Raw genomic sequence first — 25,739 nt, forward strand, 5'->3', positions numbered from 1 at the left:
ACATGGAGGGAAAAACTCCAGAGATTTAAGCTTTTGTGGAAGTTTTTAGGTGGAGTAAAACTGTCTCTCCTCCACAGAGATGGGTTTTTGTGTGGAATGTTACTCTAAATGGCATGTAGCAGTCTGGGGAGGCGTTTTCATGAGACAAGAATAGTGAACTCTCACAGTGCACCTGACAGTTTTTTGACTAAATGAGAAACATTCTAGACTTGAGATCCCAGTAAGGACTACTTTAGGAAACAAGAAGCTTTAATATCACTTACATCACTTTCTATACAACTGATTGAGAAGAAGGACTCTCTAAATAGTTTAAATGGTGTCTCTGGAAGAGCAAAACAGGTCAGTGGTCACCAGTGTTGCTTTAGTTACTTTGAAATAGTAATCTGACTACTGACTTCTGATTACTTCTTTAAAAAGCAACTTAGTTAAGTTATTTGCTGACTACTTGCTTTTAAAAGTAACTCAGTTAGATTACAAGTTACTTTATTAGTTACTTTCAGCAGCGGCTGACCCCCCCCCCCCCCTCTTGAAGGCAGGCAACACTTTGTCGCCAGCACAGAGTGAACAACAAACCTTTATGTTGCCATCCTTAGCTGAAATAAAATCTAAACAATTTTTGTATTTCCAGCTGTAAAATTTGTACCTGTCTCCTTCCACTGTTTACATCTGACTCATGGCAGAGTGGAGATGATGTAACATCACAGGAAACGTGTCACCAGAGATGATTTATATGATCTATGGGGTCACATAACCCACGTCTCCAAAAAATGTAAATAAATAAATAACCTATGCCACCCTGAAATGCGAAAATAGTTACTTTTCTATTACACTGTGCGTTACTTAAATCTGACTACTGGTTTGGAAGTAGCCCAGCGTTAGATGACTCGTTACTGAAAAAAGTAGTCGGACTAAAGTAACGCTTTACTAAGTAGCGTGTTAGTGACATCACTGTTGGTCACTGTGTTGTTTGTGGCCATACCAGTTTGTCAAAGCCTGATGTCATGAGAAGGCCGGGCCTGGTTTGTACTTGGGCGTGAGACCACTGGGAGGAGTCAGGTGCCACAGTGGGACGCCATTGTCAAAATCTGTTGTGGCGTCCTTAGGCATGACACTTCCCCGACATTGCCAAGTATAAAAGAGGACTATGCGTGAGTGTTTTTGGTGGTTGGAGGTGGTGCAGCTGGCAGCCTCACTTCCCCAGAGTGTGGAGTGAATGAATAATGCATCTTTGAGTGTCCAAAAAAGTGTCGTATAAAACTGATCCATTGTTATTATTGTTATTATCAGACAGTAACAGCAGACCTGTGTTTTAGTAAAGGACAGCACTTTTCTCCTGGTGTGTGCAGGTTTGTGCACAGATGTGATCGGAGAACACTGAACTGTGGTGATGTGAGTTTGAGCCTGTAAATGAGCAGAGTTATTCAAAAGTCTGCTCCTCGTCAGACTCAGACTGAACTCTTCAAACTCACATCTGTGGTTGTGGGTGGCGGGGCTCCAGATGTTTCAAACAGACCAGACTTAAAGACAAATGAACCTGAACACCTCCTGCCTTTTGTTTGAAGAGGATGAAAGACAACACTTGTACTACACACATCTGTACTAAGAACGCTGGTACTTTGAATAATATTGCTCAAGTAGAAGTACAAAGCAATGGTCCATATAATAGGGGAAAAAAAAAAAAACATGAACAAAGTAACAATTAAGAACTAAGCCTTCTTAATAAACCATCTTTTCATTATGAGTCTGTGTTCCTGCTTTGTTAAGGTTCATTCAAAGTGTAATTATTCTAACCTGTAACTGGAGAATCGTTTATGAGAAGTTGGAGTCTGATTTATAAATAAATCAGTTAATGTTAAAGGTCCATCAAATGCTGCTTTGTCTGGAATGTTGCACAGTATGGCATTAAACCTTTCTATCTTCACTGAGACCAAACCAAACCAAGTTATGGGTTAGATCTGTGGAGAGGTGAACCCACTCACAATCAGAATGTCTGTTTTTCTCAGTAGTTTTGAGCTATAAAACCATCTGTAATTAAATAAACATGGTAAATGTGCAGAGGCTAAATCCCACTGTAAAACTCGTACTAACCATGTAACTCCAGTTAGGAACTTGAAAAAACAGGTTTAAAAATCCTAATCACTGTCTTCACTTTTTTCAGTTTTCTGTAAAGTGCAATTGAAAGTTCTCTTAAGTCCACTACAGTTTAGTTGACTTTGTAGTCGGTTGATCATTTTTGACTTGGACATTTTATAAGTAGCTTGCATGCTGAAAAAGTGTGGGCACCTCTGATTCAAGTAATTACGAGCATGTAAAAAGTTGAATTGTGTTGGGCAGTATTATCTCATGACGTTATGCAAGATACCTCAAAATGTGTTGTACATGTAAGAATTCATAATACATTTACAAATAAATATACGTTTAACATTTTTGTATTAGGTGGTAGATCTTTCAGACACGATCATTTTAAAAGTAGCTCACATACTGAAAAAGTCTGAGCACCCCTGTTTTAGACAAAAGACATATCAAGAAACAAAAATGTTCAAATCATTTCATACTGTTGACTAGGGATGGGCATGATTAGTCAACTAATCCACAATTGATCATTAAGAATTTTGTTGATCATGTTTATTTTTAATCGACAACCTGAATGTAGGTTGCTGTCCGTAGCGTACCATAAGGAGACAAGGCCGCATGTAACAGCACAAACACTGGAGTTGTAGCCTCACAGTTTGGGCTCTGGCTCCTTGGAGACACTGTTCCACTCAGTGAGTGTGTTTACAGCACATCAGAGTCCCGGGTATGATCAGGTTTTTTGAGTATTCAGGTTTTGTCATGGTGCATGTAAACACAGTATCCTGGTTATTGCAACATAAAGTTGAGTCACATGCTTCCAAAAGACAAACACTTTTCAGCCTTTTCATCACAACAGAAGCTAAAATAAATAAAGTCACCAACATAAATAAAGTGAGTAAAATGACATATGTACACGTAGAATCTACACGAACTGCACACGTCCATCTTCCATCTTCAACACGACACACACAGAACACACTCACCATCATCATCAACGTCTTCTGTCACAGAAAGAACACTCATATTCTATTGAGTCATGTCCTTTAGTCCGACAGAAGCTGAACCACATCAGCGCACAAGGAAAGGAAATGTTGTGTTTTTCAGTTTATGCAAATGAGTCATGTGGTTTTAAGTTTAGTTTCTGTAAAACGTAAACAAATGTGTCAAGCTGCATTAAACACATGATAATGTCAAAAGGGCTGATGTGGCTCTAGAGTGTTTATGATTTATATGTTGTAAAGTTGAGTTTATTTATGCAGATTAGTAATAGTAATAATAATGTTGATAATTTTAATATAAAAATGTTATTGATTCATAAAAAATCAATTGTGTATTCTCCTGACAATTGATTAAGAAAATGTAATCCCTATTTGTTGATAAAGATTTCATCGCCTGTAGACATACTCACTGTGGGAAGAGGAACCAAAACTTTTATACTCAAGTAAGAGTACTGATACTTCAAACTGAATATTACTGAATGTAACTGTACCCACACACACAGTACTTTTCAGATACCATACTTTTACTCCTATTTAAAGGTGTGTAACTTTTTGGTTAGGGGTCCATCACCTGCTTGTTTCTATGGAGATGTCATTGCTCTGCCTGGAATGTTCCACAGTGTGACATTAAACAGCTCTAACGCACATTTATTCAATTACACGTGGCTTTATTTCTCAAAAATACCTAGAAAAACAGACATTCTGACTGAGTGGGGTCGCCTCTCCGCAGATCTGACCTGTAACTTGGTCTGGTTTGGATTCCATGAAGACAGAATGCTACATTTTGCTACACTAAGTCTACAAGTGACAAAAGCTTTATGTCGACAATACTGCAGAAATTGAACAGTTATGATTTTGTTTTTCTCATTTTTGTGTCTGTTTTCGAAAATACCTGAATTTCTGAGCACTGTTTAAAAGTGTTGCCCTCTGAGGTTCAGGGAGATGCCAGCCCACTCACAGTAAGGACACATGTTTTCAGTGCAACAGAAACATCCCAAATTCAAGTTATTTTGGTTTGTTTTTTGGCTAAAAGTCATGTACTAAATCAGGGTTAGGGTTAGTAGAACATGAACAGTACATTGTTTAAGTGTAGTACTAGTCAGAGGTCGTGACTTGGACTCGAGTCAGACTTGAGTCACTAGTTTTAAGACTTGAGACTTGATTTGATGAAATGAACTAAGACGAGGACTCGACTTGGACTTGAAGGTCAGTGACTTGGGACTTGACTTGGGCTTGAGGCCTGTGACCTTAGAAGAACTGATGCTTCTAAAAAAAAATGTATGTTTTTAGAAAATACTTTTCTCTGTACAGTTGATAAATGCAGTTTTTAATTTTACAGGAACAAACTGAAACATGTCCCTCCCACTTCTGTTTGTTACTGTGGAACTGAAGTACTGTGAGATGGTATCATCAAATGTACTACAGTAATATGCAGGACAATACAGTAAATCAGAGGGAACTACATAGAACATGATCCTTCCATTTCAGAACAGATTACATAACAAAATAACTGTTATTAAGCTCTTTTAATTTGTTCATTCGTTTTTCAATATAAAAACAAAAATAAGAAAATGAAAAAATAATTTTCTTCATTATTTGTCTCCAAAACCAAAATGAAAAAAACAGATAACGGTTCGTTTTTCATTATTCAATTTTGTGTTTAAATCAGTAATGGAAAAAAAAAAAAAAAGTTTTCCTGTTTCTGTGGCTTAAACTGCAATGCCGGACTGAACCAGGACTAAAACAGGACTAAAACAGGACTAAAACAGGTCTAAACCACCTCTAAAACCTGTCTAAATCGGTCTTAGTCTCAGTCCTGGTCCTGGTCCTGGTCCAGTTCCGGTCTCAGTCCTAAACCAGGACTAAACAAGAACTGAACCAGGACTAAACCAGGACTAAACCAGGACTAAACCAGAACTGAACCAGAACTGAACCAAGACTAAACCAAGGAATAAACCAGAACTGAACCAAGACTGAACCAGGAGTGTCGGGACTCACCCAGACGTGCGCCCGTGTAGACTGTCGGGTGATCAGGAAACCAGGTCCAGACTAGGACCAGACCGGGACTGAGACCCGAACTGAGACCTGGTTTGGTCCTGGTTCAATTCTGGTTTCGAGCTGGTTTAGACCTGTTCAGTCCTGTTTTAGTTCTGTTTTAGTCCTGGTTCAGTCCGTATGCGGGGCAAAAGAATATTACACGGATTATTTTACTACTGACTTCTTCCTGTTCTGACTGTAATGATTCACACTAAGATCTTGTCAAGACATTTTAAAAGGAAAAAAACAAAAACATTTGTACAACTCTTACATAAATACTCATATATAAATATACAATGACTTTTTAAAGTACAATTTAGTTTAAAATTCATATAAATTGCTAAAATCAAACTTTGGTTTAAAGACTTCAAATGATTTGAAGCTCAAAGAAGACGACTTGGACTTGACTTGGACTCATGAGCCAGTGACTCGAGACTCAACTTGGACTTTCATGTCTTTGACTCGGACTTGAGGTTAAAGACTTGAGACTTGCAAAACAACGACTTGGTTGCACTTCTGGTAGTAGTAGTAGTTTCCCTCTTTTCCTTTTCCTTGAGTAATTTCTTGAACCAATAATTTCAATACAGTATTTCTTCTTGACTTATAAGATTTTGAAGTAACCGCAGTTTGTACTCAAAGTGAAGTGCACTTTTCGCACTGCACCTCATGGCAAAATACCTCCACTACTAGTGAAAAGTACTTCTAAACTCATCACTGTGAATAATGAGGATGCTCAGAATGCATAAGGTAAGTGAGGAAGAACTTTGGACCACTGCAAACGAACTACTTCTGTTTTTCACATTTTTAAGGCAGTGAAAATGCCGTACAGCGCCTTTAAAGGACTATTTCCGATGACTCTCCGTGCTGTGTTTGTTTGAAGGGGACTGCAGTGGAGTTTGGGACATGTCCATCTGTCTCTTTGTCTGTTTTGTGTTTGGACTCTGACAACACAAAGGCTTTGGATCAGATCAGAACAGTGTCCTTCGCGGGGCGTCTTTTGTGCGGGGGAAAACTGGCACTGCAAAAGATCGATCTACATTCGGCGCACAAAGAGCCCGTGCACTCCCCCCCTCACAGCAGTGCGCTCCAGGCCCCCACCCCGCCCTCCTCCACCGAGAACAGGACAAATGTGTGGATATCCCGAGCTGCAAATCAATAGGACACTTTTATCATTGAGAATATTGTAATTTACTAATGTGACACGGGGCCCTCGCTCTTTCAGATGACATCATGTTAGTATATAGGGCAGTGAGATTTAATACAGATGGAGGGCAGATGGTACGAATATTGTTCACATGCAGGTTTTTGTTGGAACGGAGTGAGATACAGGGTCGAATCGCAGAAATTCACAGGTTCGACATTTGTGAATTTTAGATATTTCTTCTAAAACACTGTATAATCACAAGGGAAAACAGGCTCTTGTCCCTCATCTGGGAGCATGACGTGGTAAGTGGTTGTATTTTTATACAGCGCTTTTCCGCTTTCAAGGCTCTCAAAACGCTTTTACAACAAGAAACCACTCACCCATTCACACGCACAGTACGCAGACACTATGGGTGAGGTGGGTTAAGTGTCTTGCCCAAGGACGCAACGACAGCTTTCATCTGTGGGAGCTGGACCGCAACTGCCAACCTGTGGGTCAGTGGATCTTACCACTCGACCGATGACGTTTTTATATCGAGAATGGGATTTGAAGCGCCAACCTTCAGATCAGTGGACAAACGCTCTTACCAACTGAGCTACTGCTGCCCATCATCACATTTTAGAATCTGAAAACCCCAAATTAGGGCCTGTTTACACAAGTGGTCGCATTTTTATACAGCGCTTTTCCGCTTTCAAGGCTCTCAAAGCCCTTTTACAACAAGAAACCACTCACCCATTCACACACACAGTACGCAGACACTACGGGTGAGGTGGGTTAAGTGTCTTGCCCGAGGACACAACGATAGCATTCACTCATTGGAGCTGGAACCTTCGGATCAGTGGACCAACGCTCTTACCAGCTGAGCTACTGCCGCCCATTATCACATTTTAGAATCTGAAAACCACCAATTAGAATCACAGGATTGATACTTTGCAGCGACGTCAGGCTGGGGGTGTTCTACATGTAGCTCTGTGGCATGTAGCTGGTGGAATTTTCAGCACTTACCATGGTGCCACAGTGCACATTACCAAACTGTCATTTGTTTATTTGATTGGGACAGAGCATGTCACACGAGTTGGAATCACAGGGGGGTCAAACAATAAAATATTGCACACTCCATTCATTGCACAGTTCCCATTATTGCACAGTTCCCAGTATTGCTCACTCCATTCATTACAGTTTCCATTATTGTACACTCCACTCATTACACTGTTTCAATTATTCACACTCCATTCATTGCACAGTCCAAAATATTGCAGAGTGAAATAAAGACAAACCTGATACAAAATGGATTTAAACAACACATTTTCAGGAGCCTGTGAGCAAAAGTTGTTTAATGTAACAACTTTGATCAACTTTGAATTTAAGACGGACTTGTTTAACAGCACAAACAGTTCACCTGTTGTCGTTCAGATTCTGTTAAAATAAAGCTCAGATGTCTAACAAAGCTTCAGGCAGAGCAGTGTCTTCAGTTAGCATCACACCCCCAGGGAATGTTGATGATCTCAGCTGCAAAGTATCAATAAGAATCACAGAATTCAAAACATGTACTGGCCATGTATGCATTATAGGGGTGGGATATGAACGCGCTAATTACGATTAATTAATGATTAATTAATTAATTACTGAGTCTACGGTTAGGGTAATAAGAAAATAATGTATTAAAGATATTAACACATTTTATCACAGTTTGCCGAACAATACAGAATATTTATCAGTGCACCATGTCACGGTACACCAATTATACTGGCACACACATTTCCGACAACAACAGTGGAGCATGAAAGTGCTTTGGGTCTGCTGGATACTGAATTTCTATTCAGAAAACTACCAGATGGAAATATTGACAAAGGCATCGTTTATTGCAAACTGTGCAGAGAGAAAAGTTTGCATATCACAGAAGCACCTCAACCCTATGATCCCATTTAAATGCAAAACATGTGACAGCGAGTTGTTGGCGAGAGCAGTTCTGGTCCAAGTACAAAGAAGAGGTGTCAGCAGCCCAAACCCAAACAAATTATGTGAACAAATGTAATTAATTTGATCATTTTCTTTTACTCTAGTCCCACCCCTAATTTATTAGTTTAGCTTTCAAATTGTCAAGCCCCTTCATATGAAAATACAATAAAATAGACTACGTTTCTGAAGGAGGAATAGTTTTGCTTTGCCTGGAATGTCCCGCAGTTTGGTATTATCCATATGGGCCCAGTCAAGCAGAAGTAAACATCAAGGCCAAAAATTCAAGTTAATGCATCTGATATAAAAATGTATTGAACAGATACATATGTACTCTAGTTTATGAAACTGTTTACCTTTTTTCTGGACCATTTTTGGTTCTAAAGTTCCATACGTTTTAAACAGACCATGTATGAAACATGGAACAAAATTATTTCCCAAATTTCAAAGACCTGCAAATCATGTCAATAAATGGATGTATTTCATCTTGTGTTATTCCATCTTTGAACTGTTGATGAAGGAACATGATTTAAAAAAAAAAAAGTATTTAAAATGATAAAAATTTGCTTGGAAGGACTGACATATTTTATAGAAATAGTTTCCTTTCATTTTGAAGTAATATTGAAGTATTTGGAAGAAAAAATTTGACAAATGATGCAAAATCCTGCACCTTCTACTTGTTTGTACAATTTTCCCTCCGTTACTTTTCCCTCCGTTACCATGACCTTTCTTCATAAAAAATCTCATTACTCAAAAAGTAAGAGGTTTTTCAACCTAATCTTGTACCATATGGTAGAAAACTATATGAAGCAAATATTCAAACCAGTTTGTTAAGGATATGGAAGTGAGAACCAAGAGTTATCACTGTTTGGATTTATTGCCCAAAAAGTGCTGCATATTTCATTCCCTCCGTTACCGACATGAGTTTTTAAATTTTTTGTCAACAACTTGAAAGAATATCACAGGTTTAACTTGACCCTGTTGGAGTGTAACTCTTCTGATCCTTTACTTATTTCAATAGTCCCTCTAGTTTCTGAATAAGAGACATTTGAATGTCAAAAATCTGCCCCTGTTTCCCTCCGTTACCACTTGACTGGACCCCTATTTATTCAATTACCTGAACATGCATTCTTTACACTGATTCGCCTTTCCACAGATCTGACCTGTAACATGCCTGTTAGCGTCACCTTGCATGGAGATAGATCAGTTTAACACCAAACTGTGGAACATTCCAGGCGACCATTAACCTATTTTTAACCCTTAAACATGCACAGTAGATTCATTCCTCCAGCTAACGTAGTCCTGACCAAGACTAGCTCAAAATGTGGAGAAGATCTGGAGATGGGTCCCACTGCCTCTGACATGTTACCCTGGGGACAGTGATGGATGGACAAATTTCCTGAGTGGATATATTGGTTTGCCGATATTTACGTTTTTGACTCTATCTGCTATCGGCCGTAAATCTCCATTGGACGATATCTTGTTTGGACTGAACAATCCGCGTAAATAAAGACATAAAGCTTTACCTGGTTTTATCTCCCTGGGTTCAGATAGGCGTGATTGACAGGTGGATTAACCAATCACGGCTGAGTCTGGCCTGAGATACTAACTTCGTTTACCTGCACAGAGGACTCCGAGTGACGTCTTCGAACCAAAACCTGTCAAACCACTCTTGTTCCAGTCTAGAGCAGGTCAATGAACCAAACTAGTGCCAGGACTAAGATTTTGCAGCTAGAATTCCCAGTAAATAGAGAGCTTTTTCAGTTCTGATACCATTTCCTGTACTATGACTTCCTCGATCAGCCGATAGTAGGGACTGAAATTTGCATTAATTTCTTTTAAACAAAAATAAAATAAGACAAAACAGATCCAAAAGTGACAACTAGCTGTTATTAAGCCCTCAAGTAACAACAGAAGAGCTTGGATAAATAAAAATGGAAAGATTATGAGACTTGGCTGTGACAAGTACAATCAGTAAATATTCTTATTATGTCAGTGCATCGGCCCAACCAGGATAACTACTACACCGATTTTTGGAGGTCAGTATCTGATCGATGCCGATATTCAATTCCAGTATCGTGTCGGAGCATCATCATACATGTACTTTTAGATCAGCAACATCAAATTTTCACTTTCACTTTATTGTAGTGAATCAAAACATTGAAGACTTTAGGGAGCTGCTGATCAAAAACCAGTCTGTACAAACTTCCAAACATATGCAGCATGTCTAATATTGAATTGGTTGTTTCTTACCTCATGCAGTTGAATGCCTCTTCTAGACTGAGCTTAATGCCAATTGCGTGGTTACATGACACTACGGCTTTAAGCATCTGCTGATTCTTGATATCAACCAATATCAAAGAAGGAGCTGAAAAATACATTGACTTTCCTTCAAACATAATAAAATAAGACAAAACAAATCCAAATGTGACAACCCAAGTAACTACAGAAGAGCTTGTATAAATACATTTTCAAACATTATGAGACTTAAGGCTGCTACACACTACAGGAGAATTTGTCCGATTTAGGCTGCGATTTGCTTCTCCTCAAGTTCTGGGAGGCGTGACACAAATTTTTGTCTTCGTATGCGATGTTGAAGCAGCTAAGCTCCATCAAAAATCTTCTATCTGAAGTATTGTACTGCATTTCACAAATAACAATAACACGGTTTTGACTTGAATCTAAACTAGAAGTGCAGAGCTCTGATCTTTTGGACACTTAAGAGTCTCAAAGTGAGTGGTTTTCTGGAGACAGGAAACAGCTGACACAATCACAGCTTTATATCCCGTGGTCCACAGACAGATCCCGCTGCAGTCTTTGTGATCGGAGATTTTAAATCTCATAAGATTCTCTGTGTCTGTGGTGTGCACTTTTTGTCGCACGTTTAAAAATTGTTTAAGACCAAAAAATCCTCTAGTGGCCTTTAGTTGGGCTAGTATCTCTTCTTACATCACTGTATAGGCCCAACCAGGATTTGTGCTGAACCAATATTTGGAAGCTGATAACTGACCCAGCGTCTCATTTACGTTGAAGTAGTTTTCACTTTCACTTTAGTGGACCAAAACACTGAAAAATGTGCTAGTCCTCATGGAGGGAGCAGTTGATCTTAAACTTGTCTAAGAATATATCCACACACATCTTTTCCTGGCTGTTTCTTACCTTGTGCAGTTGAATGCCTCTCCTAGACTGTGCTGTGGTTTGAATAGTAGTGACATGAAAGTGAAATAAACAAACTTGACAGGAACCTGCAATTTCATTTGCTTTTGAGCCAGTATCCAATACCAGTATTGGTATCGGTGCATCCTCATACATATCCACACCTTTGGGAAACATAGATCAGCAACATGTAATAGTATATAGTATGTCTAAACACATCTAATATTTTATTGGCTGTTTCTTACCTTGTGCAGCTGAATGCTGCTTCTAGACTGTGCTTAATGAAAATTGCGTGGTTACATGCAGCAGGTATCTGAGTGTAGCCTGATTCATTAGCCGGTTTCACTTCGTAGAAACCGTCTGACCTTGCAGCATTAGAATTCATTCGCTTGACGGTAGGTGGGTACTTTTTTAAATTTAACCAATCACTGCTATTTGGTCATGATGTATGTAATGTGCTGATAACGGTATATTAAGCTTTTCCCAAATCCCATAGGAAGAAGGACAATAACATCTTTTCCCTTGATAAAAGTCACCAAACTTTCTCTTTGTTCCAGCTTTAAATCCTTGATCTCGGGAATCGTTGACAACACAGAATGTATGGCTCTTCACTGATTGGCTGGTGCCCAAACTCACACTTCTGGGGTTTTTGCAAACCGTCTAGTGTATTCTGATTCCTGACCTAGTCGCTGGAGAGAAATGAAATTGAGCGGAGGCACTAGGTGGCACCATCCTGGCTAATCTGAGGAGGATTGAGAAGAATTTTTTCGATCACTGCTGTCGGAAGCAATGATCGAATCCAACCCAAGCCCAATAGATATTTGTGTCCAAGTTCAATTGAACCTGACACAATTAAAATTGCATTATTTTCATAGGCCGACTCCTACACACACTCCTACTCCTCCCACGACACATGTAGGATATTGTTTGTGTGAGCTCTAACGGACACAATAATGCAAAATACAAACTCGGGATAAAGCGAAAATAATGAGAAGACTTTATTACTCACCTCTCGTAAAGTGGTAAAGTTAAAGTGCAGCATCTCATCCACATTATCTAGGGTGACCAAACGTCTGTGCAGAAAAAACACAAATTTTCCTCTTTCCCAGACATTTTAAGTCCGTATTTTGCATCATGTCCGGAGCGTCCAGGTTTTTTTTTATAAAGTGATGCAAATGTCCGGGTTTTTGGAGGGCAGTACCATCTAGGTGATTGGGGGCGTCATTAAACTGAGCGTCTCTCGTAGCGTCTGTGACTCAGAAGGAGCGAGACACAAACAGTCAGTCAGTCTGCAACATACCGAAGCACAAATGCACATTTAACAATGACTTGTACAAGAAATTCTCCTTTTTCTGTCCTGGTCGGGACAAGTGGGAGTCCATGTGCACAGGTTGTGAGGTGAGAGTACAGTGTCCCTCGTTTATCGCGGGGGTTACGTTCTAAAAATAACCCGCGATAAGTGAAATCCATGAAGTAGTCAACTTTATATTTTACAATTATTCTATCTGTTTTAAGGCTGTAAAACCCCTCAGCACAAACTTTATACACTTTTCTCAGACAGGACAGGTGCAACCCTTTTTACATCCTTCTTAAAACTTATTGCTGCTGTCGTCCTTTTGTTATTTTCCTCCTTCTTTATGTAACGAACTGAAGATTCATTTATTTCGTAATGGAGCCCTACAGAGCAGAGTCCTGCACGGGTTAATTTTTGGAGACCCCCAGTACAACACCACACCCGCGAGTACAGGACTGCACCTGCCCGTTAACCCGAGATTATATCAAACTTTTGCGCTGCCTACTCCACAGAGTGAACCAAGACTAAACCAGGACTGATTCCAGGACTGAAGAGGAGGACTAATCCACGACTGAACTAGGACTAAAACAGGACTAAACCAGGACTAAACCAGAACTGAAACAGGACTCACTGTCAGGACGGGCTTGGAGGTGACGCAGGAGAAAGGACCGGCTCAGCTCCGCACCTCACAGAGTTAATTGCCGCAATTGCCCGATGGCGCTTTGCGGACAAACTGCTCGGTGTTCTCTCTCTTAAGTCCAAGATTAGTCCTGGTTTAGACCTGGTTTAGTCCTGACCCCCCCGTGTGTAATTACTACTAAAAAAAAAAAAAGCATGCAAAACATTATCCATAGAAATTATCCTCTGCAAATAATGACACCAGTTCAGAAAACAGCATTATTAATCCAGTTTGAGGTGTTCTTTTAAAGTACAAAGGCAGAAGTAGTTCACGTGTTACATCCACACAGCGCACAGATCAAGGTGAAGCTGCAGATTCGAGATAGTGACTCTATTTCCTGTGGACTTTATCGCCAATGTTCTGTGCTTTACAAATCGTGTATCTGAAGTATTGCACCAAATTTCACAAATAACAATAACACAGTTTTCAAAGGAAGGAAACACTTGACGCGATGATGTGTCCGAGTCCAACCCGAGCCCCAAGATAAGTTCTAAAAATTTGTCCGAACCCATGCTCGAGTACGTATCAGCTTCCCCAGAAGTGTTGAGATTTTTCAGATTCAAACCACAACACCTCAATTGTGGCTCCCAGGTTTAAATGCATTTTGATAAATCTGAAATCAATTTCACCTAGACTAGACGTGTTACTTGCTTTGAAAAGTAGTGCCTGAAATAAACAAACCCGATTAGACGCTGAGAGTTCATTTGCTTTCGAAAAGCAGCGTGCACCAGTTTGTAGCTCTAGTACTTTACCACCAACCCTTCTCTGTGCGCCCCCTGGAGTACAGTAACGATAAACGACACTGAACATTGACCACAGCGGCGATGACACTTTGCATATGAGAGACCCGAACACACATGCTAATTCGCGGAACAATTCGATTTAAGTGAAAGATATTTAATTACCCTGGCAATAACCCTGACGATGCAAATCCCTATTGACCTAATAATATGTGAAACTGTCCCCGCTCGGATCCAACATATTGAGTTAAGCCACAATCTGCATCTGAACGGCTCACGCTCCTCTCATCTAAGTGGTCTTGAGGTTCGTCTTTGATTACTGCCTGATCCCTTTTGAGCGTTTCGTTCTTCAATCTCTCTCCGAATCAAACCAGATGAATGGGGCTCCTCGCTTTGACCGTAGATGTGTTATGTAAATTAGCGGCGCGCGCGTTTACCCCTGTGATCTGTCGGGTATTTGTTTATTCAAGCCTCGAAATCTGATCGTAATCTGATTTCGGGAGTTATCGCATTATTGAAACGTCAACAGTTAGAGCTGACGGAAGTTATCGGATTTCCGTTCTGATTGTTCTCGCCTCTACGGGTTTTGATAAGGAAGTTTAAGCAAAAATTGGTGAACTAATGTGGCGATGATGACTGTTTTCTGATCCATGTTATAATGTTTCTTCATCGAAAACATGTCTGAAGTTGTGTTTTGTTTCATTCACTCATGTTTAACACACAAACCCTGCAGATTTAGACTGAGTTCTTCTCCGACACCGAAAGAACTCTGTGATGTGGTAATACAGAAAGTGCTCCACTGAGTTTTTAAACTCCACAAACCTTCACTACAATCATTTAGATGATTTCAGTTCTGGAATTGCCAACCTCACAAAAAAAAAAAAAAAATAAAAACACTGTGAGGTCAAAATTGGAAAAAGGATTGTGAAATTTGTATATTAGGGATTGTGATAAAATCTCGTTTTTTCTTGTTCGCTTGGATCCAATCTCGTATCTCATCTCATCTTGTGAAAATCATCCAGAGGTGTAAAAAGTACTGAAAATTTTGAATTAAGTAAAAGTATATTTACTTGCTTAATTCCTACTCAAGTAAAAGTAAAATTAACCATCTAAAAATCTACTAGTAAAAGTAAAAGAGTAAAAAAAAAAAAAAAAAGTACTTTTGAGTAAAAGTTACTTCATTACTATTTATTACTATTTATATCATAAATCTAATCTAGCAGAAGTTGTTTAAATCAACTTTTAGGTGATACAGAGCAAACTTTGTACATTTTAAAGACAACAGAGGTAAACCAGGACCAAACCAGGACTATACCAGGACCAACCAGGACCAAATCAGGACCAAATCTGGACCAAACCAAGACCATACCAGAACCAAACCAGGACTAAACCAGGACTATACCAGGACTGAACCAGGACTAAATCAGGACCAAACCAGGGCTATACCAGGACCAACCAGGACCAAATCAGGACCAAACCAAGACCATACCAGAACCAAACCAGGACTAAACCAGACTATACCAGGACAAACCAGACAAACCAGACCAACCAGACCGAACCAGGACTATACCAGGATCAAACCAGGACCAAACCAGTACCGAACCAGGACTATACCAGGATCAAACCAGGACTATACAAGAACTTGACTCTACCAGGACCAAACCAGGACTAAACCAGGACTATACCCTTGTATAGTATACCAAGTCTGTCCCAAGACCGCCAAATTTTATTTCATTTTTGGCAGATTGTTTTTTGTTTGTTTGTTTGTTTTTTTTATTTGGTAACGAGGGTGGGTTCCAACGTAAAGAAGTAAAATACTTGGGTCAAAATGTAGTTGAGTAACAGTACAATTACCTATTTCAAAAACGACTTAAAAAAATTACAAATGACTCAATTACAGTAACGTGAGTAAATGTAATTCCTTACTTTCCACCCTCAGTTTCGTCCCATCCCTACTGTTTATGGTCCGGTTCTAGATCCTTCCGAATTCGAACAGAACACAGAATGAACTGTCTGCTCGGGCAAACTCTCTGCTACAGTGAATTTAACAATACAGAGACAGGATAATTCACTTACGTTCAAAATTCCACCTCGATAATTCCACCTGTTTCCCATACACACACACACACACACACGATCATTTCTGCACAGTGAAATCCAGATGAATGGGAGCCTATGCTTTGACCAGACTGTTATGTAAATGAGCGGTTGCTGCGTTCCCCCTGTGATCCTGGGGCTGTTTGTTTATTCAGGCCACACTTCAGACTGATGCGAGCTAAAGGAGAAGCTCTGGTACACAGCCAACAGCGGGAGAGAGACGACCAAGATTTATGTGTCATTTATGGAAGAGTTACGCAGGTTTCCGATGTCCTGAGGCGGAAGTGTCTCAGGGGAGGAGCAGAGAGAGGGGGACTCTGGTTGTTCTTCAGGTAGATTATTGTTATGACTAAATCCATTAAAAAAAAGAGCTGGTAAACTGTGAATTTTGGAGCATTTCAGAGGTGGAATATATCAGGGGCAAAGTAAACAATCCTGTGACCGAAAATTCATTGTGTTGGAGTTGGGAAAATGGGCTACTGCGGTTTGAGTATGGAGGAGCAGTTTGGTCGTAAAACCCACAGTTTTTGTGTGGTTTCATTTTTGTAAACAGAACAAAATGAAGCACAAATCCGGTATATTCAAAATATATTTGTTTTCAGACCAGGTAGATGGGGACAAAGTAGTGCTTTTACTTTTGTAACTTCATAATTCTATATTCACTGCAAAAAACTATATCCAGGTAAGTTAAAATGACTTAAAAGTGCACTGTAACTTTTTGATTAGGGGTCTGTGTTACGAACCAGTACTAGGGACAAAGGAAAGTAACACAAACAAGATGTGATGTAAGGTAAGTGGCTTTTGTAAAGTAAATGTAAGTAAGTATAATAACAAAAAAACAAAACAGTTTTACATACGATAAATCAAAATTTGACCAAAATGACCAAGTCAAAAAGATCTACCTAATAAAAAGCCAATCAAACTACACTGAAACACTCTGTGCCCCTTTTTTGGACCCTCACCCACAGTTTGAGAACCCCTTCTTTAAGAGAACTTCCTCTGGCACTTTACACAAAACTGTGAAAAAAGTGAAAAAGATTTTTAAACCTGTTTTTTAAAATTCCAAACTGGAGTTACATTCTTTTCTGGTTTTGCAGTGATATTTACCAGCCTCTGCACATTTATCAAACCAAACGCACATCGTGACAAACACAGATGCATTTGTGCACTTTTGTTAGACAAACTTCAGTCAAATGTGGCAGTAGGTCTGTTCTGTAGATCCGCTCTATGCTGTAGACCTGCTTTGTGCCAACACTGGAACACAAATTTAGACTGGTTTTTGCTTCACGTTTGGTCTTGCTCTTCTAATCAGCCGCACTGTGGGAGGGGCTTGTGTTCGCTGTACGCAGGAAGGAGCGAGAGCGTGAAAAGGCGAGGGGCGGCGTGCTGACGTGAGGCAGATGGACAGGTAGGATGTTTAGGAAGTTGAACCTGTCCTGTGATACACGCTGGTACACGAGGGCACACGCTGTTGCAGACGAGCCGTGCATAGGGGAGCGTGTGTGTTTGTGATGTGCCGTAGAGTCTCCGCAGGTTTCAAATGAGCGCACAGGCCGCACTGAGACGCCCCACACGCTCCTGCACACCTGTACAAGTTTATTACCAGTCCAAACGCGAGTCCGAGATGAGACACACGATCTACCCACACAACCTTGGCGATCGACTGGTAGATTGCGATTGACGTATTGAGTGCCCCTGAACTAAACAATACCTCTATTGGGTTAAATAACTCAAAGAAAATACAAATGCCCAAGGGCTGAGCCAAACTGGCAAATACAAACAAATGATCGGTCAATAGCGACCCTAGAGTCTCAAAATGCTCAGTAGCAAAAGGGATGTGACAAACACACATCTATCAGTGACGGTGGTGAACTGAAACTGACATCCAGCTGCCTGGAGGAACAGGCGCACAGCACTTTTATTGGATGAGGTGATGGGATGTGCAGGAAGGGGGTTGGAGGAGCGGGATGTCAATCCTCCAACCAGTCATGATGAACATTGGAACCTGCTCAACAGCAATGGGACCACACCCCACCAATCAGGCGCCAGGTACCACACAGGACATGTAAATATGGAAGGCACACGCGGTAAAACAAACAAGGAGCGCCGGGCGAGGCGGAGCCAGGCCGCAAGCTGTAACAGTCTGTCACCTTCTTGTTTCATTGAGTTCGAGCGTCCCCCTGGCTTGAATGTCCCAGCTCGAGTGTCCCTTTCTCTCGGCCTGTGATGTATTGAGAGAGAAAATCTGCATTCTATATGAAAATAAAATGAAATGTGAATGTAGCGAGACCAGATGTCGGGCCTTGTTTGCCATTTTTCCGATCTTGCTGAAGCAGCACACATTTTTTCAGTATGTAATCTCAATATAATCCTCACTTGCTCGTAGAAGTTTACTATGAAATTGTATTTAAAATCATTTTTTCTTGTTCCCCCCATCTGTAACTATTGATTTGGGAAGAAATCTGAATTATGTCCTTACCTGCTGCTAGCGCAACACAAGAAACTTAATAAGCTACAGAAATCATTCAAAAACATTCAGAATCATTTTTAGGAAGATCTTAACTATGTCTTTCATTGAAATATGTAAGAAAAAAATCCTGAAATAGTTGTGGCACATTTATTGAGAATACAGAAGGTTCGGTTTGACACACTATTGACGCTATTTGTGTGTGTTTGAGACCACATCATTTTTGCATGTTTTATTTGAAAGTATGAACAAATACGTTGAGATATTCTGTAACTTGCTTGTGTAATTAATACACACAAACACATATATAAAATGAAAAAATATGTATGTTTTATATTTTTATTTATATGTGCATAGATTAACTTTCATAAAGGTTACAATTCAATGGGACTTTCCAGCTTGGGGACCTTCCAACCAGGGGGACTCCAGCTGATTCCCATGTCGAATACCCTGCTTCCAATGTTCCACAATATGACTTTAAAGAGCTCTATCTTACATTTATTCAATTCCAGGTGGTTTTATAGCTCAAAATACCTCGAAATACAGGAATTCTCACTGTTCTCACAGATCTGACCCCTGTAACTTGGTCTGGTCTCATACCATACTGTGGAACAATCCAGACAAAGCAAAAACATCTCCATGGAGGAAAACATCTGACGAACCCTCCACAAGAAAAGTTACACAATGCACCTTTAAGTTAAGAACATTTGACTTTATTTGAGTAGATTAAACTTGATATAGATATGAAAATGATCTGCCAGTGGAATGAAAGTTGTTTTTTTTTTTAAATTCATGTAACATTAATTTTGATTTCTTATTTTAAGTGCAAAGAGTTGTTGTTTTTCATATCTGTAGTAAGATATATTTTTATATTTTAACTTCAAAAAGTCTTGTTCCATTGGCAGATAATTTTAGCCAGGCTACAGCACAACAGTAAACAAAGCGGTCGAGATGGATGTAGACAAAGACAGACATTCTGTGTTGGCAACGATTCCTGAGATCGAGGATTTAAAGCCGGAACAAAGAGAATGTTTGGTGAATTTTATCAAGGGGAAAGAAGTTATTGCCCTTCTTCCTACGGGATTTGGTGGATTACATACGTCACAACCAAATAGCAGAGATTGGTTAAATAAAAAAAAGTACCTGCTTATCATTGAGTGAACAAATCCTAATGCTGCGAGATCAGACAGTTTCCACAAAGTGAAACCAGCTGATTAATCAGGCTAAGATCATTTTACTTGTCCAGTGAAATGTACTCAATTCATAATAAAATGTTGTTAATTCATGTCATCTTAATTTGTTTAGGTATTGATGAAGTCACTTTTCTTGTTAACTATTCTGTCCTTATGTGTTGCCATGAGGATCTATCCTTTAAAACAGCTGTCTCAAACTCTCAAACCGATTAGAGGATGGGCCCAAGTTACAAAATCAGTGTTGGCCGTGGGGCATATTGTATAACATATTATTTATGTAGTATCTATTTCATGGGCTGTAGTTCAAATTGTCTTATGCAGTTTATCTCCGGGACACTATTAATAGAAATTAGAAAATGCTTCGTAGGCCAGAAGAAATTATCTCGGGGACCGCATTTGGCAAGTTTGAGATTCCTGATTTAAAAGCAATTTCTTGTTCAAAAGTGACTCTTGGTCCTGTTTGATCCCAGTTTAGTCCTGATGTAGTCCTCATCTAGTCTAGGCTCAGTTGTGTTTTTAATCCTCCTCAGAATTCTCAGTTTTGTTGTAGTGAGTATGTGTCAACAATCCATGTATTATTCGTTCAATTCATTTTTCAATATAAAATCAAAAATAAGAAAATTATAAAACAACTATTTTCAGTTTTCGATTTTGTGTTTAAATGAATAATGGAAAAAACGGATAACGACCTTTTCCATTTCTGTAACTTAAACTGCGATGCCGGACTTTTGCAATGCATAAGGACTGAACCAGGACTGAACCAGGACTGAACCAGGACTGAACCAGGACTGAACCAGGATTAAACCAGTTTCAGTCTGGTCTGGTCCCAGTCTCAGTCCTGGTCTCATTCCTGGTCTCAGTCCTGGTCTGGTCCTGGTCTCAGTCCCGGTCTGGTTCCAGTCTATTCCCGGACCTGGTTTAGTCCTTGTTTAGTCCTAATTCAGTCCGTATGTGATGCAAAAGTTCGGCATCGCAGTTTATGTCATTTAAACAGGAAACGGTTATTATCCCTTTTTTCCATTATTCATTTAAACACAAAATCGAAAACTGAAAAAATGAATCATTATCTGTTTCTTTAATTTTGGCTTTGGTTACAAATAATGAAGAAAATACTTGTTTTTTTGTTTTCTTATTTTTGGTTTTATATTGAAAAACAAATGAATGATACACAGATTGTCAACGTGCTCTTACTTCTTCCATGGTGCTGTCTGACTTTTGACTCAGTTTAGTTCCGATATAGATTTGATTTGGACCTGTTCTAGTCCTGGTTTAGTTCTGATATAGTCCAGGTTCCCTTCTGTGTTTAATCCAGATATTTAAATGCTGATGTTATGGTATGGTTCTGTCCTCTCTAACCCTCTCCCCTCTCTGCTTTGTCGTTCCTCAGGTGGGCACGTATGAGATGGGCATCCTGCAGGTGAGGTACCCGGTGTGGCCTCGGTTTGGCTCGTACCTGCAGCCCGTGTCCGACTACAGACACCTGACCGTGGCCACGCTGGAGGAGAGGCCCTTTGTGATCGTGGAGGCCGTGGACCCCGCCACCGGGACGTGTGTGAGCAACACTGTCCCCTGCAGGAGACAGTCCAACAAGACGGAGGCGTAAGTCTGCACATGATAATGCATTTAAAGTGCACTGTGTAACTGTTCTTATGGCGCGTCGGCCACCAGCTTGTATCCATGGAGATTACTTTCGTGTTAATATGTTTCTTCAGTCCTGACAGGGTTTAGTCTCTGAGAAGTCAAAAATGTTCTGTTTGCATTTTGCCAGTTTAGTTGTGTCACTGGTAAAACTACAGGCTTCTCCTACAGTTTTTAAAGGGCTGTTTACACGAGAATGCTTGTGGAAAAAAAGGACAAAATATTTTATCGGAAGTGCCTTTTGTTTAGACGAGGCATGTCCAAACTATGACCCATGGGCCAAATGCGGCCCTCAGACAAATTTTTATTGGCCCTCAGACGTCCAGGAGAATTGGCCCAAATCACCTTTGTTAGCTTTCCCAGAGGTAACTCGCAAGTAACTCAAAAAGAAAAAAAATCAGGAGATGGAAAAATCTACAATCTCTTTATTTTAGCCCAAGCAGTTTCCAGAACTTGATTCAAATGATTACAGGATCCAGTCAACAGCATCTCTGAATAACAGCAGAGTAGACAGCTCTTATACATGACATCTTGTTGAAATATTAACTTATTGATTAGCTCATTTTAGCAAGAAAGTCTACTTACATATTGATAAACTTGTTTTTGCAGGATATTTTGTGGACATATTGATCAGGCTACCAGGTTCACATATGCCCCCCTTTGGACCTTGATTGGACCAAAAGAAAACATAACAAGAAACATTTTGATATGATTCAAATAACAGTGAAGCATCAATGAAAGAAAATAAACCCACACCTTGCATCAATTAAAAATTTACTTTTTATTGCAAGTTTTAAAACATTTTCCTTAATAAAGCCAATATTTAAGTATCTTAGCATGAATAAAAACTGATGGCTGATTCTAATGTGTTAAACATGCACACGTTTCTATTATTCACTGTATTGAGCACCAGTCTATGGCCCTTGATCGGCCCTCTGCTTCATCTGTGTTTAGATATGTGGCCCTTGATGAAAAAAGTTTGAACAGCCCTGGTTTAGATGGTGACGATGTGTTTGAGGCTTAAAAACGCAAAAATCTGAAACCACCCTCCAGAGTGGAAAAGTTGAATACACTCCACTGTAGTGTTTCCATCTACACTGCCCAAGATACAAAACTCTGGTCAGATCTGCTCAGGTCGCTTTTACATCACATACATACAGTACACAGAAACAAACATGTCAGATCATTTCCATTCATCGGACCTTCAAGCTGCAGCTCTAATAAACTTACAGGAGACTCCCAACAAATGTACAGAATCTGCAGACATACTAATAGGCTGCGTTCAGACTGCAGCCTGAAGTGACCCAAATCCGATGTTTTGGCCTCTATGTGACCTGTATCTGATCTTTTAACCCTCTCAGGCTCAAATTAATTTTTAGTATCAGGAAAAATCTGATATTAGGGGAAAATTATCATATGGGGTAGTAATATACAATCCTGACTTTTTTATCCTTTGTAAACAAAATAAGTATTTTGCACTTCTGGCAGGCCGTTTGCGTGTAGTCATTCTTGCACAGTCTGCATCGTCCACATTTATCAGCATGGATGGGAGAAATGGCTCCTGAGTAAAAAAAGCTCATAAAATATGGATTTAGAGTAAGTAGGTAATTGGAATTTAGCTGTTGCAAATCTGCAACGCCTGCCTGGAGAGGGTTAATAACAGTCTGAACGACACAGATCCGATTTTTTCAAATGTGACCCAGGACACTTGGATATGTGCTCCTTAAACCGATACATATCAGATTTTTTGACATGTGACTTCAGTGTGAACGGCCAAAGTGCATTCATCCACCTACACGTTATCAACAAGACACAAACGTCACTATTCTGCGCTGAAGTAGGCGAAAATTGTTAATGAACTCTGTGTCACTGAAGTGAAACACATCACCACTCACCACTCTTGGCTCCGTCTCCACATCCACATCCACATGTTCTTTTCAACGGACGTCGCTGCCGCTGTCCCATGAAACACCACGGCCAAAAACCTCGTCCTTCTCCTTCTCAATCTCCTCCTTAAAACAAGTAAGTTGTTCATGTTCTGGCTGTGGTACGAGAGGAACTTTAAAATCGTCAGGTGCTCAATGCTCACATCCATGTTTGGACAACTTCCGTAAACACAGAGCATGCTCGCTGCGGTTGACGTCATCGTGTCTCCAGTGCACATGCGGGACATTTTCGGGCCATTTAACGTTCATACAGGGGATCACATACAAGTTGCATTTAATTGGAAATGTGAACGACTTCACAAAAACATTGGATTTCACAAAAAAATTGGAATTAAGCGTTAAGCCCTGCAGTCTGAACGTAGCCTTAGTGAACAGAGAAGGCTCTGCAATCACCTCTGTCAAATTCTGGATGCACCAGTTCGTCGCAGGTGAGTCAGACAACTATGGACAAGACCTTGGAGAACCAGTCGATGGTGGAACAACTTTGTGGAAGAAGTAGCTGCTGAAAATGCGTGACGTGAAAACTTCCATATGTCCAAAGACGCCCTTGTTCCTTTAATTTTATTCTACACTTTTGCTTCACTGTATGAAAGCAGATTTCCTCCCAAAAACTATTGTCTAGATGTGGAATATAAAGTGAAGATGCGACGCCACTTGTGCATCTTTTGTTCATCATATAAATATAGCCTAAGATCATAAATCATCATTCTACACATAGTTCTATTTACACAGCATTGCACTGGGGTTAAGGATCTCATTTGTTTATTTTCTCATTGTTCATTCCCATTTTTAACAGCAGGGGGAGCTGTTTATGTTTAGAAAATGAAAATGTCTTCCATAACTTCCGCGAATTATGCTTTTATGTTTGCAGAGGGAGCTCTAAGACCTAAATGCCCCACTTGAAACAGAGGTGTTTTTTAAAAAGTGTTTTCAAATACTTATCAGGGGAGGAAAGCATGTTTAGAAGAGAATAAAAGCCACAATAATGCTGTAAACACACTAGTTGTTTACAGTGAGGAGTGTCTGTTATTAAATTACTCTAAGGTGTGAACTGTAATCTGAAATAATTCAATTTTCTTTTGTGAGTGTTAAATAATGTTATCCGTTTTTCATATACCTAGAATATTCCACATTGTACAAATAAATACCGAGACTCAATTGGAAGTTTAAAATGCTTGCCAATGGTGGAAGAAGTACTAAATGAAGTACAGATACCAAACGCAAAAGTAAACCCTTTTCAGCAGCTTTATCTCTCACTGTTTTTTGTTCTAATTACTTTTTTGTACACATAAAGCAGATGTCACAGAGAAAAACAATAATAATAAATAAATAATACAATGTGACCCTCCCAAATCCTCCTCCCATTACCCTCCCCCATTGTGTCCAGACATGAAAAAACAATAAAAATAAATAAATAAATAATAATAATAATAATAATAAAGTAATAAGTGAAGTAATAAGTAAATAAATAAGAAAAGACATAAATATAGAGAAAACAAGGAAATAAAAAAGTGAGTCAATAAATATATATGAGCAAAAGCAAAATTAAAATTCAATTCTAATTATTTTTTCGTGCACATAAACCATCCTTCACTGTCTCCAGAAAAAAATAAAAATAATAATAAATTGCAATAATAATAATAATAATAATAATATAATATATATGTGTGTGTGTGTATATATATATATATATATATATATATATATATATATATATATATATATATATATATATATATATATATATACCCCATCATATATTTTCAGCAGCTCTCAAACTGTAATAAAAAAAAATACTTTTACTTTTCAATCCTGTTCAAAGATGGAGTGGAGAAGAAAGTACAGACACATGCTCTCAAATTTAATAAAGGTAAAAAGTACCAACGTAAAGTACAGGTACCTAAAATGTATACACTTTACTTCTTTTACTGCGTTACGTTCCACCACTGATGCGTGCTGTATCAAACCTTTAAAACAAACCTCCTCTTCTTCTTCATTCCCAGCTCTTGAGTCTTTGTCAGGTTAGCCCTCCTCTCTAATTGATCCCTCATGTAGCCCGCAGTGCCATTAGTCCTGAGATTAAACGCCTCTCCCTCCTCCTTTTCCCCCCTCTTCTCCTCTTTACGTCTCCTCCGAGGTGATCCCCTCATTACAGCCCCGACCCAATCACACAAACGGGGGGTCCGCACGGGCACGTATCAGTCAGAGCCGGCGATTAGACTGCCCCATCCATCCTGCGCCTCCACACCGATATCAGCGGTCATTAGCGGACCCTGCATTAGCCATTACGCACAATGAGCTAAAATGAGACCAGCCACAAG

At 39.5% G+C, this 25,739-nt stretch overlaps 1 protein-coding gene across 1 annotated transcript in view; it reads left to right on the top strand.

The window, feature by feature from the left end:
• grin2ca (glutamate receptor, ionotropic, N-methyl D-aspartate 2Ca) overlaps window positions 1–25,739 on the top strand; it is a 172,683-nt gene that overhangs the window by 75,990 nt on the left and 70,954 nt on the right. The window contains exon 5 of the mRNA XM_020925833.2: window positions 21,222–21,433. Coding sequence (XP_020781492.2) covers window positions 21,222–21,433 — 212 coding nt within the window. The remainder of the gene's footprint in view (window positions 1–21,221; window positions 21,434–25,739) is intronic.

Source organism: Boleophthalmus pectinirostris, unplaced genomic scaffold (assembly GCF_026225935.1).
Source record: "Boleophthalmus pectinirostris isolate CB_2022bp ecotype Guang Dong unplaced genomic scaffold, ASM2622593v1 HiC_scaffold_17, whole genome shotgun sequence".
Classification (NCBI taxonomy): Eukaryota; Metazoa; Chordata; class Actinopteri; order Gobiiformes; family Gobiidae; genus Boleophthalmus; species Boleophthalmus pectinirostris.